The sequence below is a fragment of the Megalobrama amblycephala genome, linkage group LG16, assembly GCF_018812025.1.
Source record: "Megalobrama amblycephala isolate DHTTF-2021 linkage group LG16, ASM1881202v1, whole genome shotgun sequence".
NCBI lineage: Eukaryota > Metazoa > Chordata > Actinopteri > Cypriniformes > Xenocyprididae > Megalobrama > Megalobrama amblycephala.
The window spans coordinates 30,005,311-30,021,131 of NC_063059.1; the positions used below are offsets into that span (position 1 = coordinate 30,005,311).

General features: G+C 38.2%; 1 protein-coding gene across 1 annotated transcript; it reads left to right on the top strand.

Moving 5' to 3' along the window:
• Window positions 1-1,846: 1,846 nt before the first annotated feature.
• Window positions 1,847-15,400, top strand: LOC125248340 (A disintegrin and metalloproteinase with thrombospondin motifs 15). Its single transcript, XM_048160090.1, has 8 exons — window positions 1,847-3,652; window positions 5,717-5,849; window positions 7,145-7,312; window positions 7,447-7,730; window positions 8,807-8,984; window positions 9,066-9,241; window positions 11,863-12,038; window positions 13,247-15,400. Exons 1-8 carry the CDS (start codon window positions 2,717-2,719, stop codon window positions 14,016-14,018), a joined length of 2,823 nt encoding a protein of 940 aa, XP_048016047.1. The 5' UTR covers window positions 1,847-2,716; the 3' UTR covers window positions 14,019-15,400.
• Window positions 15,401-15,821: the final 421 nt, after the last annotated feature.

Consider the following 15,821-nt stretch of genomic DNA (forward strand, 5'->3'; position numbering starts at 1 on the left):
CTAAATAGCAACAGTTTGTCAACTGGGTAGTTAATATTAGTGTATTTCTAGTTTTGATGTGCTAGTAATATGTTCCTGAAAAAAGCCAAATATTTAATGATATAAAAGTTACCTTTTTTTTTAATTAGGCCTACATATTTGTGATATTTTAATGCTTGATAAAGTGATAAATAATAACAGCAGTTTTATGTTAAAAAGACTAAATGCTTAATTACTCCACAAGTGCTGACTGATAAATTATCACCGTTTGTGCTGAGTAGAGCAATCTGGAAATCTGCTCAAGAGGAGCTTTAAAACGTAGTAGGTTGTATCCAGATTGTTTAAAAGCATCATCTACATCACTATATTTACTATTTTACAGTGCTCTAAAAAATGTTCGTCTTTGTAGTTAACTCGTAGGTAGACTATGTAGAAAGGGGACATAATGTTCAGTCTCCACAAGGTGGCAGTAAGACATTGTACATGGATGTGAACACACGCACACATTCGCTTCATTCATGATTCGTACCTGAAACAGTTTATAGATATTCTCTGACTCAGACACCAGAGGGCGACGATGATTTAATTGAGGTAGAAATAAATTGAAAGACTACATTCACGACATTCGAATTATGATTAGGTTAAAATGTAAGCTTATTTAAATCTTTTAAAGATGATCTGTATCATTGTAGTCCTTCAGTTGTTCCTCTTTGCACCAGCTAATGTACCTATTAAGATAAATATTTTTCTAAATCATTTTTGTTCCATTATCTGTAGCCTATTGTCTAAGATTACAACATTTGCATTATAATTCATTTATTGGCATTGAACTCCACCAAATGGGTTACAATAAACAACCTTTTTATGAGCATTTTATGTTAACTAATCTGATTCACAACTCTTTATGCATACCAATCTAGAGTGGAAATTTAAAAATTAAAAATACACAATACGCTACAAAAACAAGATATTCATTGGTTTATAGCATAAAGAGAAGTCCATTCTCTACAAGCCCCAAGCAAGATTATACAGAATCTGTATGGCATTTAGGTCAGTAATGACTGAGGGTCACAAACGTCAGGAAAGGTCCTGATGTGCATTCTTAAAGCAGCAAACCGATGGAGCTTTTCCAATAACCAGACAGGCTAGTCTATATCAAATGTGACTTATTCCACTGTGGGCAAGGGCAAAGAAGCTGCAATGTCGATCATTTGGCAGTTCATGTAGGTGTCAGAATGGACAGTCATCTACTGTTTGTGCTGCTTCCATGAAGAGCTTTCAAAGCCCTGTCATGACCATATGTGTGAAGATCAACTGATAAGAGAAGGTTGAGGGAAATTTAAAGGACTTTGAGCATCCAGCAGCACACAAACTTGCAGAGCCTGAAATTACAAATATAAAAATATGCAAATTTTGGATTCAATCAATGGATGTGATTGGTTTATATGGATTCTTGTAACAAATTATACAAAGAAAGCACCACTTAAGGGAATCCATGATGGCTATAAAATGAGGAAAGACTGTAGGCTGCATGCTCAGGTGTTAACACTGCAAAAATGTGTAAATACCTTATTTGCATAGCTAATTATTCAGTTAGTTGCATTTGTTAAGAGTTGCAAGAATATTGTTTATGAACAAAATTGTTGAGGACTTTTATTTGTATTCTTTCTTATTGTCAAATGGCAATAAAAATAGCCTCAACTTTATCTATTCAAAAATGTTGGCTAATTTATTCAAATTGTATGCAATATTATATCAATTAAAGCAACACTACATTAAATATTGCAGGTAAAAATCAAAATGTCATTGAGCAAGCACATTAAAAATGGTTGTCAAGCTGTGTTCTTACCTTATTGCACTAGGGCAGGCCTAAAATGTTCATTTAAATTTTGAGAAATCGGGTCGGATTGCGCGGGAAATTGTAGTCTTATGTCATTGTGTTAACGTCATGTCGGTAAGAAGGTCCATGTCTATGTAGTTTGTTCTTGTTTCGTAAAATAAGTCAAATAGCCTAAAGCAGCATAACGAGCAGTTCTAAATAAACCATAAAATACTTGACATAAAGATAACATACATGAATACACGCATTAAAATCAAACGGATATTGAACAGACACTTCCCTCATAGTGTTTGCCCCCCAGTTGTTTCGGGGATTCGTTCGAATCTTTGTTCATTACCTTTGTTATTTATTAAGCATGCTTTCATATAGTATTAGAAATGATGGTAGAAAGACATTTTATGAAATTTTTATTTGAATTTTTATTGTATTTTTAGTATTGTTTTTCAATAAAAAGTTTAAAAATAACGAGTAGCCTAGCTAATTCAAAAATAATTTATTTATCAAAAACAAGCCCGTTGAGACAGTTCCCTCAAAGTCATTTGCCAAGTATTCCACACCTCTACAAATGACAGGCATTTCTATGGAGTGGGAGGTAACCTCTGAAGCGCGCCTGGCTTGATGCTCATATTTAGAGAGCCAGAAGTGTCTGCGGTGTTCAACATGAAGCATGAGCTCTCATCTGAACCTCCCAAAAACTTATATTACAACCTGCAATGTTTACATATGACGCAAAAGAATAAAAGAGAGAGAGCCGGTTTCACAGAGAGAAACACCATGGCGATGGATGGAGATTGTGGCAATGCTTAATTCATATGACGGATGTACAGAACCATGACCGAGAGCATCACGGTGTGATTTACACTTTGAGGGATATATAAATCATCACCAACAACAACGATGTCGAGTTTCCCCGTTGTTTTGTTTTGTCACTTGCATATGCTTTTTTTAACGAAAATATACCTCTGTATGGAAACTGATTTTTGTGAACCTGTTCGACTTGACCGTGAAAGTCATGACAAATTGAACAAAGAACTAGTTGTTTACAGAATAAACGCTTTTAATCAGGAATTGTATCTTAATCTTCTGCCTGACTCAAGTTTTCTGGCTCCTGACGGCACATTTCAATATGACACCTCATCTTCAAGTGCTTTTGTAGGACCTTCTTTTAGAAGATGCTTTTACTCCGGTGATGTTAATGCTGACAGGAATTCTTACGCAGCTCTCAGTCTCTGTGGAGGTGTCCGAGGAGCGTTTTCTTATAACGGGATGGAGTACCTCATAGAGCGGAGGTCGACCAACACAGCACCAGGACTGATCTCAGATGATGCTGAAAAAACGCACATCATCCGCAGGAGAAGACATCTGCACGCTCCGAACTCAACATCTCGGTGCGGAGTTACATCTGGTTTAAACCCGGGCGCTGTGGAGTCGTTAGAAAAGTACAAACATGTGAAGGGACATACGAGGAACTTCACAGAAACTGTGTTGAAAAGCATGAGCAGATCGAAAAGATTCGCCTCTGTACCGAGATATGTAGAGGTCCTGGTTGTTGCTGATGAGTCTATGGCAAAATTCCACGGTGACGACTTGAAGCATTACCTTTTGACTCTCATGTCTGTCACTGCAAAGCTGTACAAACACCCCAGTATCTTGAACGCCATCAGTATAGTGGTTGTAAAGCTTATGGTGATTAATGAGGCAGAAAAAGGACCCAAAGTATCCAGTAACGCGGCACTAACCCTGCGCAATTTCTGCACCTGGCAGAAGAAGCTGAATAAGATCAACGACAAACACCCAGAGTATTGGGACACAGCTATTTTGTTTACTAAGCAGGTAAGAAATACTCACGGGTCAATGCTATATTAAGTCATTTAAAATACCCCAAAAAAGTCATTTATACAAAATTACTTTAATACATCCCTTCTGATGAACATAATGCAGGAAGCCATTTTAAGACCCTTGAGACCCTCAACCGTCAAGATTAATAAGTTTCTGTAGAATATAAATATAATTTTGATTATTAAAAAAATCATTATAGATATATATAGTGCTGCATGAAAGTTTGTGAACCACTTGCAGAATCAAAATAAGAGGGATCATACAAAATGCATGTCATTTTTTATTTTGTGCTGTCTTAAAGATATTTTACATAAACAATGTTTACATAAAGTCTACAAGACAAAAAAAATAGCTGAATTTATAAATATGACCCCATTCAAAAGTTTGTGAACCCTTACCTGGATGATCTATGACTGTTTTTTGTTTTGTGATGGTTGTCATGAGTCGCTTGTTTGTCCTGAGCAGTTAAAACTGCCCGATATTCCAAAAAAAATCCTCCAGGTCCCAAAAATTCTTCAGTTTTCCAGCATCTTTTGCGTATTTGAATCAGCAGTGACTGTCACTGTATGATTTTGAGATCCATCTTTTCACACTGAGGACACCTGAGGGACTCAAACACAACTATTAAAAAAGGTTCAAACATTCACTGATGCTTCAGAAGGAAACACAATGCTTTAAGAGCCAGGGGGTGAAAACCTTTTGAATTTGAAGATCAAGGAATATTGTACTTAATTTGTCTTCTGGCAAACATTTAACAGTATCTTCAGTTGCTTCCGAAGGGCAGTACTAAATGAAAAAAAAAAAAGATATTTAAACAAAATAAGAAAAAGTTGGACATCTTTATCCTGTTCAAAAGTTTTCATCCCCCGGCTCTTAATGCATCATGTTTCCTCCTGGAGCATCAGTGAATGTTTGAACCTTTCTTAATAGTTGTGTTTGAGTCCCTCAGTTGTCCTCAGTGTGAAAAGATGGATCTCAAAATCATACAGTCACTGTTGGAAAGGGTTGAATGCAAGGATTACATTTCTAACTAAAGAACACACGCTTTAAACTAGATTTTTATTTTCTTCTTTTTATCACCTCTGATATTCTGATTAAGTCGTTGACCTATATCTTACATAACTTTTCCGTAGATGTTCCTTAGCTGAGTTTGTTGCACATTACATCCTTCAATGGTTTTGCCACAGTAGAAACCGTTTCTAAACGAACATGACATGCCGTCTGGATAGAAAACAGCAAAACATTTCTGGAAACATGTCAAAGCTAGGGAGTGCTCCTAAAAGAAAATTTGAATTTTCTACCATTTGATTCCAGTATAAACTTAAAAGCACCATTACATCATCAGAAAGCTGAAATCACACATCAGGAGTTAAAGAAACAAAAACAAAAAAAAAACACAAAATATAATAATGACTCAAGCAGAGGAGTGATCTAAGTCAGCTGTCACTACTGCGGTCTGCTATGCAAAGATACCTGCCAGCGCTGCACCTGTTATTTCAGCAAAATTAACTCGTACCTTTATATTACTTGTTTGCTGCTAAATATTTTGAAAAAAATCCTATTATTTTAAGTATTAAAAAGCATACATAGCTGCACAGCTTAAAGTTGAACAGATGTATCTTCTCATGGCCATTTCTTTCAAACTGCACTGCTCCTTATGTTTGACAGCATGAGAAAGTTGAACCATTTATGTCAAGACACCATTGGATTGTATTCAATGTTCCCAAATGTTATCCCTGAAGACTCCAGGTGGCTGATGTTCCCACATGGTTCCATCGGTCCTCTTAACAATGTCGTAACAACAGCTGTTTACAGGCATTCTTGGCTACCTTTGCTGGTCCTGTGCTTCTCATTATGTCAAAAGCCAATAAGCTTGTATTCTGATCTGACAAATTGGAAATAGACAGTTCACACTCATATGCTTTGGATCAGACCTAATCAATGAGGAAGCCTGGAGATTTAAATGATTTCAGAGATTAATTAAGTAGCTGTCGTCCTCATACTGTTCCTGAAACACTTGATGCTTGTTATGTCACATTAAAATCACTGATTTCACAGGACCTTTGTGGGGCCACCACGTGTGACACTCTGGGAATGGCTGATGTAGGCACCATGTGTGATCCTAAGAGGAGCTGCTCAGTTATTGAAGATGATGGTCTCCCCTCTGCCTTCACCACTGCACATGAACTAGGTGAGAGCTATGTTTGGTTTCAAAGTAAGACTTTTGTGTGCAAAAAAAGGTGAACTGAAGGTCCCTGTCTGTGTTCTCTGTCCAGTGCCACCCTGAGACTGTCTGTGGTGTAATTAAGTTGAATCCTTTAGGGTGATGGGATTTTGATGAGGTTTCCCACTCTTGAAATTCTAGCTCTGATTCCTTGATATTTAAACATGAATGTTGTGCCAGCTGTTTCAAGACAAAAAGCCCTGTCATACTTTATTATTAATTTAGAAGAACAATGACAACAGCATTCAAGAGTTTTCCACATCTCCTGATCCCTGTGAAAACAAAGGTTTAATAAAAGACAGATGGGAAAACATTAGCAGATGCTGAAAGAACATTCACTGGGGCTGGTCCATGAGTGCCACCCTTATATGGTTTGTACAGACCTATGAAACTCTTTGAACATATTTGAATGTGTTAGTCATTGTACACCTTGATGATAGACATACTCACTAATAGACAGACTGACTGACAGACGGACTGAAATGATAGATAGATAGATAGATAGATAGATAGATGATAGATAGATAGATAGATAGATAGATAGATAGATAGATAGATAGATAGATAGATAGATAGATAGATAGATAGACAACTCGATAGATGGATGGATGGACGGATGGACAGACAGCTTGATAGATAGATAGATGATAGATAGATAGATAGATAGATAGATAGATAGATAGATAGATAGATAGATAGATGGACAGCTTGATAGATAGATAGATAGATAGATAGACAAACAGACAGCTCGATAGATAGATAGATAGATAGATAGATAGATAGATAGATAGACAACCTGATATAGATAGACAACCTGATAGATAGATAGATAGATAGATAGATAGACAGACAACTCGATAGATAGATAGATAGATAGATAGATAGATAGACAGACAGCTTGATAGATAGATAGACAACTCGATAGATAGATAGATAGATAGATAGATAGATAGATAGATAGACAGACAACTTGATAGATAGATAGACAACTCGATAGATAGATAGATAGATAGACAGACAACTCGATAGATAGATAGATAGATAGATAGACAGACAACTCGATAGATAGATAGATAGATAGATAGATAGATAGATAGATAGATAGATAGATAGATAGATAGATAGATAGATAGATAGATAGATAGATAGATAGATAGATAGATAGATAGATAGATAGATAGATAGAACACCCAATTTCCTTCATCAAAATCAAAACAGAAAAAGACTGACATGGCTTGACTATTTCTTTGGCTCTTATCCAGGCCATGTCTTCAGTATGCCACATGACAATGTGAAGGCTTGTGAGGAGGTGTTTGGAAAGTTGAGGGACGACCATATGATGTCTCCCACACTGATCCAGATTGACCACAATATGCCATGGTCTGTCTGCAGTGCTGCCATCATCACAGACTTCCTGGATTCTGGCCATGGTTAGTTTGCTGACTGCTCTGCTGCAATCAACTCTGACACGTGTATCTCAGTAACATTGAACAAATACATCAAGGATATGCTCAGCTAAACAAATCACCAACATAGAGTACTAAATGCACTCTTTGCTCTCTAGGTGACTGTCTGCTTGATCAGCCCCAAAAGCTACTGGCTCTTCCAGAGGACCCTCCGGGTGTCAGCTACTCGCTCAGCCGTCAGTGCGAGCTTGCCTTCGGCTCAGGATCTAAGCCTTGCCCGTATATGCAGGCCTGCTCCAAACTGTGGTGCACTGGGAAAGCTAAAGGACAGCTGGTGTGCCAGACTCGCCATTTTCCCTGGGCTGACGGTACTACCTGTGGAATCAACAAGCTGTGCTACCGGGGGATTTGTACTGATAAGCAAAATACTACCAAAGACAAGGTGAGTGATGTGTTAACTTAAAGGTGCTAAAGAGGATCTTTTCGTTGACTGAGAAACCAAAGACTGTTAGTGAGTTTTTGAAATGAGCGCATGCGTAAGAACAACCCCCCTCCTTCACAGCTCATTTCGAGGGAACACCTCCCAAAACTCGTGCACGAGTATTGGAACACGGGTGTTTACCACCGGCATTCGCTGTGTCGTGTTAGTGGATTCATTATGTCGGACTCACCGCAGGTAACTAAATCTGCAGCTGTTACTCCTGTCTCCTGACAAAAACATTGCATGCGGCACCTGTAGAGTGTGGAAAGTTACTGGAGCGCGCAGCCGCGCACGTCTCGCACAAGGAACGTCATGGCAGTGATTGACAAGCCAGAGGGCCAATTGGCTGATGTTTTTAAGGCCCTACCTCGTGTTCAGATGATGTATATTAATATTATTTCTTTCAGTGCACCTAATAAATAGTCTTTTATCAGTTATTAAAGACAGTTTCAAGTAATATTGCAAAAATGTATAAAACAAAACATCCTCTTTAGCACCTTCAAGTATATCTGACTGCAGACAAATGCACTCGGTCTGTATTCTTCTGTATTCTGTATGTACTCGATCTGTCAGTCATCCATTGATAATAAGTATACTATTATGCTCACCACAGTTCCATTCATTTTTATCAAAAGTGCAGTAATAACAGCAATATTGCAATATTACAATTTAAAATGACTGCTTTTTATCGTAATATATTTTAAAATGTAACTTATTCCTGCGATGGCAAATAGACATCTTTGCTCTTCATCGAGCGATCCTGTGTGTATCTGCGTAAGCGCTCAGTAAAGAGCACCAAAGATGTCTGTTTACGACATGTTTTTGAAGCGTTGATCATTGTAGCCAATCACAGATGTATCTGTTGAGCACGTGAACACAATGGCCAATCAGAGGTGTTTAAGAATCTGCTCAACAGCTAGGGAGAAATGCTGATATCGTCAGATTTTTTAAATTTTAGTACCAACTTGGTACAGAAGTCTGTACTTTTGCCAACCTTAGATGTAATAATTTCAAAACCGTGTGGACTCTTTCCGCAGGTAGACGGCCGTTGGGGTCGATGGGGTCTGTATGGTCCGTGTTCCCGTATGTGTGGGGGAGGGGTGCAGCTCGCCAAAAGGGACTGTAACAACCCCGTCCCTGAAAACGGGGGCAAGTACTGCCAAGGACTGAGAGTGAAGTATCGCTCCTGCAACTTAGAGCCTTGTAAAGATTCAGGTAAACGAAATATCTTTCAGTCTCATGTTAAAAAACATGAATAAGTCAATATTGGTGTCTGACGATGATTATTTGTGATAGGAAAGAGCTTTCGAGAGGAGCAGTGTGAGTCGTTCAATGGCGTCAGTCTGAACACTAACAGACTGAGTCCGTCTGTAGTCTGGGTCCCGAAATATTCTGGAGTTTCTGTTAAGGACAGATGCAAGCTCATCTGCCGAGCCAATGGCACCGGATACTTCTATGTCCTTGCGCCAAAGGTAAATATATTGATATTTCCACTTAAATACTTCAAAGTTGTTTGACATTAGTGGTTTATATGCAGAAGAGGTTCTGAGCCAGTTCTTATCTCATGGAAAGAATAACATCCCTTTTTCAAAGTGAACAAGATACTTTTAAAAAGTAATGGTGGGAGCTTATCTCTCAGATATGGCTGTGTGGAGTGACACTGTGCAGGGCTGCTTGTCACAATTACTCAAGCTGTACATGGGAAGAGAAAATCAGCCACGGTATCAGCAACCTATACAGCTATCAGCTTACAATAGTTACACAATGAAAACCATGTCCTAACCAGCTGCAACAAAGAGACGAGTGATACTACATTCTGTTAGTCGCTTGGATTCTATTGCTGAGCTAGCCACGCCCCCATGACATCCCATTGGACCAAAATCCTGCTTCTCATGTACAAACCCGATTCCAAAAAAGTTGGGACACTGTACAAATTGTGAATAAAAACAGAATGCAATGATGTGGAAGTTTCAAATTTCAATATTTTATTCAGAATACAACATAGATGACATATCAAATGGTTAAACTGAGAAAATGTATCATTTTAAGGGAAAAATAAGTTGATTTTAAATTTCATGGCATCAACACATCTCAAAAAAGTTAGGACAAGGCCATGTTTACCACTGTGTGGCATCCCCTCTTCTTTTTATAACAGTCTGCAAACGTCTGGGGACTGAGGAGACAAGTTGCTCAAGTTTAGGAATAGGAATGTCGTCCCATTCTTGTCTAATACAGGCTTCTAGTTGCTCAACTGTCTTAGGTCTTCTTTGTCGCATCTTCCTCTTTATGATGCGCCAAATGTTTTCTATGGGTGAAAGATCTGGACTGCAGGCTGGCCATTTCAGTACCCGGATCCTTCTTCTACACAGCCATGATGTTGTAATTGATGCAGTATGTGGTCTGGCATTGTCATGTTGGAAAATGCAAGGTCTTCCCTGAAAGAGACGACATCTGGATGGGAGCATATGTTGTTCTAGAACTTGGATATACCTTTCAGCATTGATGGTGCCTTTCCAGATGTGTAAGCTGCCCATGCCACACGCACTCATGCAACCCCATACCATCAGAGATGCAGGCTTCTGAACTGAGCGCTGATAACAACTTGGGTTGTCCTTGTCCTCTTTAGTCCGGATGACATGGCGTCCCAGTTTTCCAAAAAGAACTACAAATTTTGATTCGTCTGACCACAGAACAGTTTTCCATTTTGCCACAGTCCATTTTAAATGAGTCTTGGCCCAGAGAAAACGCCTGCGCTTCAGGATCATGTTTAGATATGGCTTCTTTTTTGACCTATAGAGTTTTAGCTGGCAACGGCGAATGCCACGGTGGATTGTGTTCACCGACAATGTTTTCTGGAAGTATTCCTGAGCCCATGTTGTGATTTCCATTACAGTAGCATTCCTGTATGTGATGCAGTGCCATCTAAGGGCCCGAAAATCACGGGCATCCAGTATGGTTTTCCGGCCTTGACCCTTACGCACAGAGATTGTTCCAGATTCTCTGAATCTTTGGATGATATTATGCACTGTAGATGATAATAATTTTTCTCTGAGAAACTCCTTTCTGATATTGCTCCACTATTTTTCGCCGCAGCATTGGGGGAATTGGTGATCCTCTGCCCATATTGACTTCTGAGAGACACTGCCACTCTGAGAGGCTCTTTTTATACCCAATCATGTTGCCAATTGACCTAATAAGTTGCAAATTGGTCCTCCAGCTGTTCCTTATATGTACATTTAACTTTTCCGGCCTCTTATTGCTACCTATCCCAACCTTTTTTCAGCTCTCATGAAATCCAAAATGAGCCAATATTTGGCATGACATTTCAAAATGTCTCACTTTCAACATTTCATATGTTATCTATATTCTATTGTGAATAAAATATAAGTTTATGAGATTTGTAAATTATTGCATTCCTTTTTTATTCACAATTTGTACAGTGTCCCAACTTTTTTGGAATCAGGTTTGTATGTATTTTAAATTACTTATATAATGCTTTTACTTATACTTACATTTTTAATACTTTTTACTTAAATCTTTCTTTCTATATCTTTACATAGGCTAAGTATTTTTTTAAAAAAATAAAAATTGACCAAAAGTGACAGCAAATACATTTATAAAACATTTCTATTTCAATTAAATGCTGTTTGTTTTGAACTTTCTATTCATCAAAGTATACTAAAAATGTATCACGGTTTCGACAGACAAAAAATACTAAGCAGCACAACTGATTTCTTGAGCATATTAGAATGATTTCTGAAGGCCCATGTGACACTGAAGACTGAAGTAATTATGCTGAAAATTCAGCTTTGCCATATAATAAATATATTTAATTCTCATTTTTATATATTTTTTCTATTTAAATACTTTAAAACAACCAGTGAAGGATGAAAATAAATTTGTTTGACTTGATGAAACATTGACAAGGAGAGCTAGAAGTGTTCCTGTTGCTCATCTGGCAGAACATGCCACTAACAACACCAAGGTCATAGGTTTTACTGGGAATTACTCTTGTATAACTCAACACCTTTAAATTACCATACTTAAAAAAAGGCCGATGGTGAAGTGATGGTGAATGTTATCTGTGTGACAGGTGGTGGACGGAACCCCTTGTTCTCCTGATACCTCAGCGGTCTGTGTTCAAGGAAAGTGCATCAAAGCTGGCTGTGATGGCAAACTGAGCTCCAACATGAAGTTTGACAAGTGTGGTGTGTGTGGTGGTGACAATCAAAACTGCAAGAAAGTCTCTGGAATGTTCACAAAACCCATGTAAGTGCTTTATCTCGGAGTATAAAGGGGTCTGACATGAAAAGTCAAACTTACCTTGATCCTTTGACATATAAGGGTCAAAAGATCTTTGTACCATTAAAACATCCTGCAAGTTTCATATAGCTTAAAACACATTTATTTAATCAAGCTCCAAATACAGCTAATTTTGACATTGCGTGATTTGTGACGTCACATGGGCAAATACATTTGCATATGACTGCCTCCAGAGCAAGACATTGACAAATAGTTATACAACATCACACCATAGGCCCCCCCACTGTTGTTCAGTTGCTTAATGGCTGAAATGTTCCTACACTGGATGTGAGCATTGCATCAAAAGCAAATAGAACCCATTATAATCACTGATGCTGTCTACACTGGATACAGTATACAGATGCCCGTTCAGTTTCTGACATAATCCACGCACGTGAGTCTGTCGACAACAGGACAAATGGAAAGAACGTTCACTTTGACGCATCCAGTTTCGGTACAGACTTCAATTCAATTCAGAATTGAATTTCAAATGCTTTTAAATTCTATTTGTGTTCCTGATTTTTACTGGAATTTAAATTGAATTTGAATTGACATTGAATTGGTGTTTAAATTTGAATTTAAGGAAGCAGAATTAAAACAGTAACACTATTTTATATACATCTTAAATGTAATAATTTATTTTATTTAATATTTTAATTTAATCATTGAAATTTTATAGTCTATAAGGTGGAAGAACACATAATTTCCCATAATGCTATGACCCAAAGAATTTTTTTGAATTGTTAATTACACTTCAACTTTCTTATTTCGCCTGTCTTTCAAGTTCAACTTCCAATTTAACTTGTAATTCAAATTTCTGAGCGGCATCAAAAATTCACATTCATGAATCAAAAGTACCGATTTCAAAGTACCAATTCGTTACTGAAATTTTACTCTCCCGTCAATTAATACTGTTTGTTTACAACAAGATATCTGTTTACAATATGTTTTTGAAGCGTCGATTATTGTAGCCAATCACAGATGTATCTGTTGAGCACGTGAACACAATGGCCAATCAGGGGTGTTTAAGAATCCGCTCAGCAGCGCTCAAAATGCTAGGGGGAAATGCTGGTATCGTCACGTTTTTAAAATTTTAGTACTGATTTGGTACCGAAGTCGGTACTTTTGACAACCCTTTTCTGAATATTGTCCAATCATGTGATCTCATTTTACAGGCATGGATATAACTTTGTGGTGACTCTACCGGTCGGAGCTGCAAACGTGGACGTAAGGCAGCGCGGTTACCGTGGTTTGATAAACGATGACAACTATTTAGCAGTAAAGAATGGCCAAGGCAAATATCTGCTGAATGGAAACCTTGTGGTTTCAGCGGTAGAAAAAGACATTATCGTAAAGGGAAGTTTGCTGCGCTACAGTGGTACCACCACATCGGTGGAGATGCTGCAGGCCACTAGACCTCTCAAAGAGTCTCTCACCGTGGAACTGTTGTCGGTGGGTAAAATGACACCGCCTCGCGTGCGCTACTCCTACTACCTGACTGTGGCAAATAAGGAGGGCAAGGTCTTAAAGAAGGAGGAGAGGAACCCTACGCATAACAACGTGCTGAAAGACAGCAATAAAGTGGAACTGAAGAAGCCGGCCTATCAGATGCCGTCTTATAAGTGGGTTGCGGCGGATTGGAATAAGTGCTCAGTAACCTGTGGGAACGGCGTCCAAAGTAGATTGATACAGTGTTTGGACTCGGATGGGGAAACAGCCACACGCTGTGACAGCACCCAAATGCCCAGTACCATGAGAGTGTGTGGTGACCCTTGCCCAACGTGGAGCATCGGCGATTGGTCCTCATGCTCTAAAACCTGCGGGAAAGGCTATAAGAGACGCCCACTACGATGCATCACTCAGGCTGGGCTGCTTTTACCTAGAGACCACTGCTCAAGCAAAAAAAAGCCACAGGAGCTGGACTTTTGCACTGTTCGGCCCTGCTAGTGATCCATTCTGTATGTTCTGGGACCCATTTTATGGAGCAAAAGCAGTGAACTTTTTACTTGTGCATTCTGTGGTGCCTCACTTTTTGTAATGGGAATATCGTTATGAAATAAAGACAAATGATGTCTTACCAAGGCGATGAGAAATTATACCATGTTACATTTTTAGGTATAGTTAGATATCACCTACCTCGAAAAGGACAGGGTGTTTTAAAGCAACCAAATAACACAGACCACTTACAGTTGTAAAATATGTTATGGCATTAACTGTCACAAAAACAGACTTTTACAGCATCTCCTCTGCATGTGGTTTGTCGATAAAGTGAACATATCAGATTTGTGGCAAAAGTGTTTGTTTGTATTCAGACCTTATATACATGTGAATAACTTGATCTAAATGTGAAGCATATTGTATGCAAAAATAGGGCATCTTGGTCCATGCACTATTGATCATTTGTATTCGTATATTAAGATGAGCTAGTCAGTAGATTAAAGCATTCCTAATCATTAAAGATTCAACAAGCAGAATTTAGGATTACAAGTTTAGAGAAGACAAAACAATGGTGCCAAAATTAGGCTTTTAGTTTGGGTTTATTAAAAGTAATCAGTATCACACCCTGTCATTTTTGGCAGATCCTGAACTAATATTTACATTAATAAAATAATTAATGTTAATGTTTAATGTAATAGTACTGTACACAAAGGGATAAAACAGATAAAATACTATAAATAAATCAGTAAATATACTTTATGGCAATAACTTTATCAGTTCAGTTATCTATCCAAGTATACCATAAGAAAGTCTTTGGGTCTCGTAAAACTGAACTCTGCTAAAAGACACTGATGCAAATTGTAAGGCTGCCCTACAAGTACTAAATCCAGTTTTTCACAGGGGTGAATACAGGTGAAGTGGGACACTTTCTAAAATATGATGCCAAATGGCTGAACCTCTTATTCCATTTGAAATAGCTAAACTGTCCACAGTATACAAAGGGGAAAAAAGAAAAACATTAAACACAAACATATAAGTGTCTTATCTTAACTGTATTCACACTACACATGCAGCTGCTATAGCCACTGTGATTTTAGTAAAGTCACCATGTTTCTTATCAAGTATAAGTGGAAAATCAAGTGTTTTATTGTAAATGAATTAGATGTATTCTCTGCTGGATTTATGAAGATACTTTGTCATTTGTGCAAACAACCCCTGTAAATCAGATGTTGTTGCTGAGAGCATCTCATTCATTTAAAATTTCTTTCTCTCATCTTTTGATGTTAATACAGCAAAAGGCACTTATGTTTTTGTATTGGAATTCATTGTATACTATGTATACATCCATCAACTGTGCACAAATAAATACAGAATTACATGAAATGTTTAAAGGGTTCTTCTCTGTCTATTGGGTTCTGGGGAAGTGTGTATGAATCATGTACAGGTTAACGAAAAGCCTCAAACTGTGCTGAAAAGTCGTTTGGTCACACTACACTATAGGTAATCTCTTCACCAAAGGCTGGATGAAGCATCAAGGACAATCCCATAGCATTCAGTGACACTGGAATTCTGCTGAAACGACTGTTCAGTCTTTCCCAGGCAAAAAACGGAGTACCTCAGGCCTGATAATCCTCTACAATTGTGTGACAGAGCTCAACCATCTCCAATGTTAAACATGTCAGACTGAGCCAGTGTTGCCAAGTCCACGGTTTTCCCGCGGAATTGGGCTACTTTTACACTGTTGCCGCGGGTTGTATCGACCCAAAATAACGCAATATTTAGTCCCTGGAATGCGAATTTTACCAGGGGAGC

What these genes read in the sequence shown, in the direction of transcription:
- LOC125248340 (XM_048160090.1), top strand. Translation starts at nt 2,717, where the DNA reads ATGTCGAGTTTCCCCGTTGTTTTGTTTTGTCACTTGCATATGCTTTTT. An exon ending in TCTATGTCCTTGCGCCAAAG is followed by an intron (nt 9,242 to 11,862) that starts GTAAATATATTG and finishes TCTGTGTGACAG; the next exon opens with GTGGTGGACGGAACCCCTTG. An exon ending in GGAATGTTCACAAAACCCAT is followed by an intron (nt 12,039 to 13,246) that starts GTAAGTGCTTTA and finishes CTCATTTTACAG; the next exon opens with GCATGGATATAACTTTGTGG.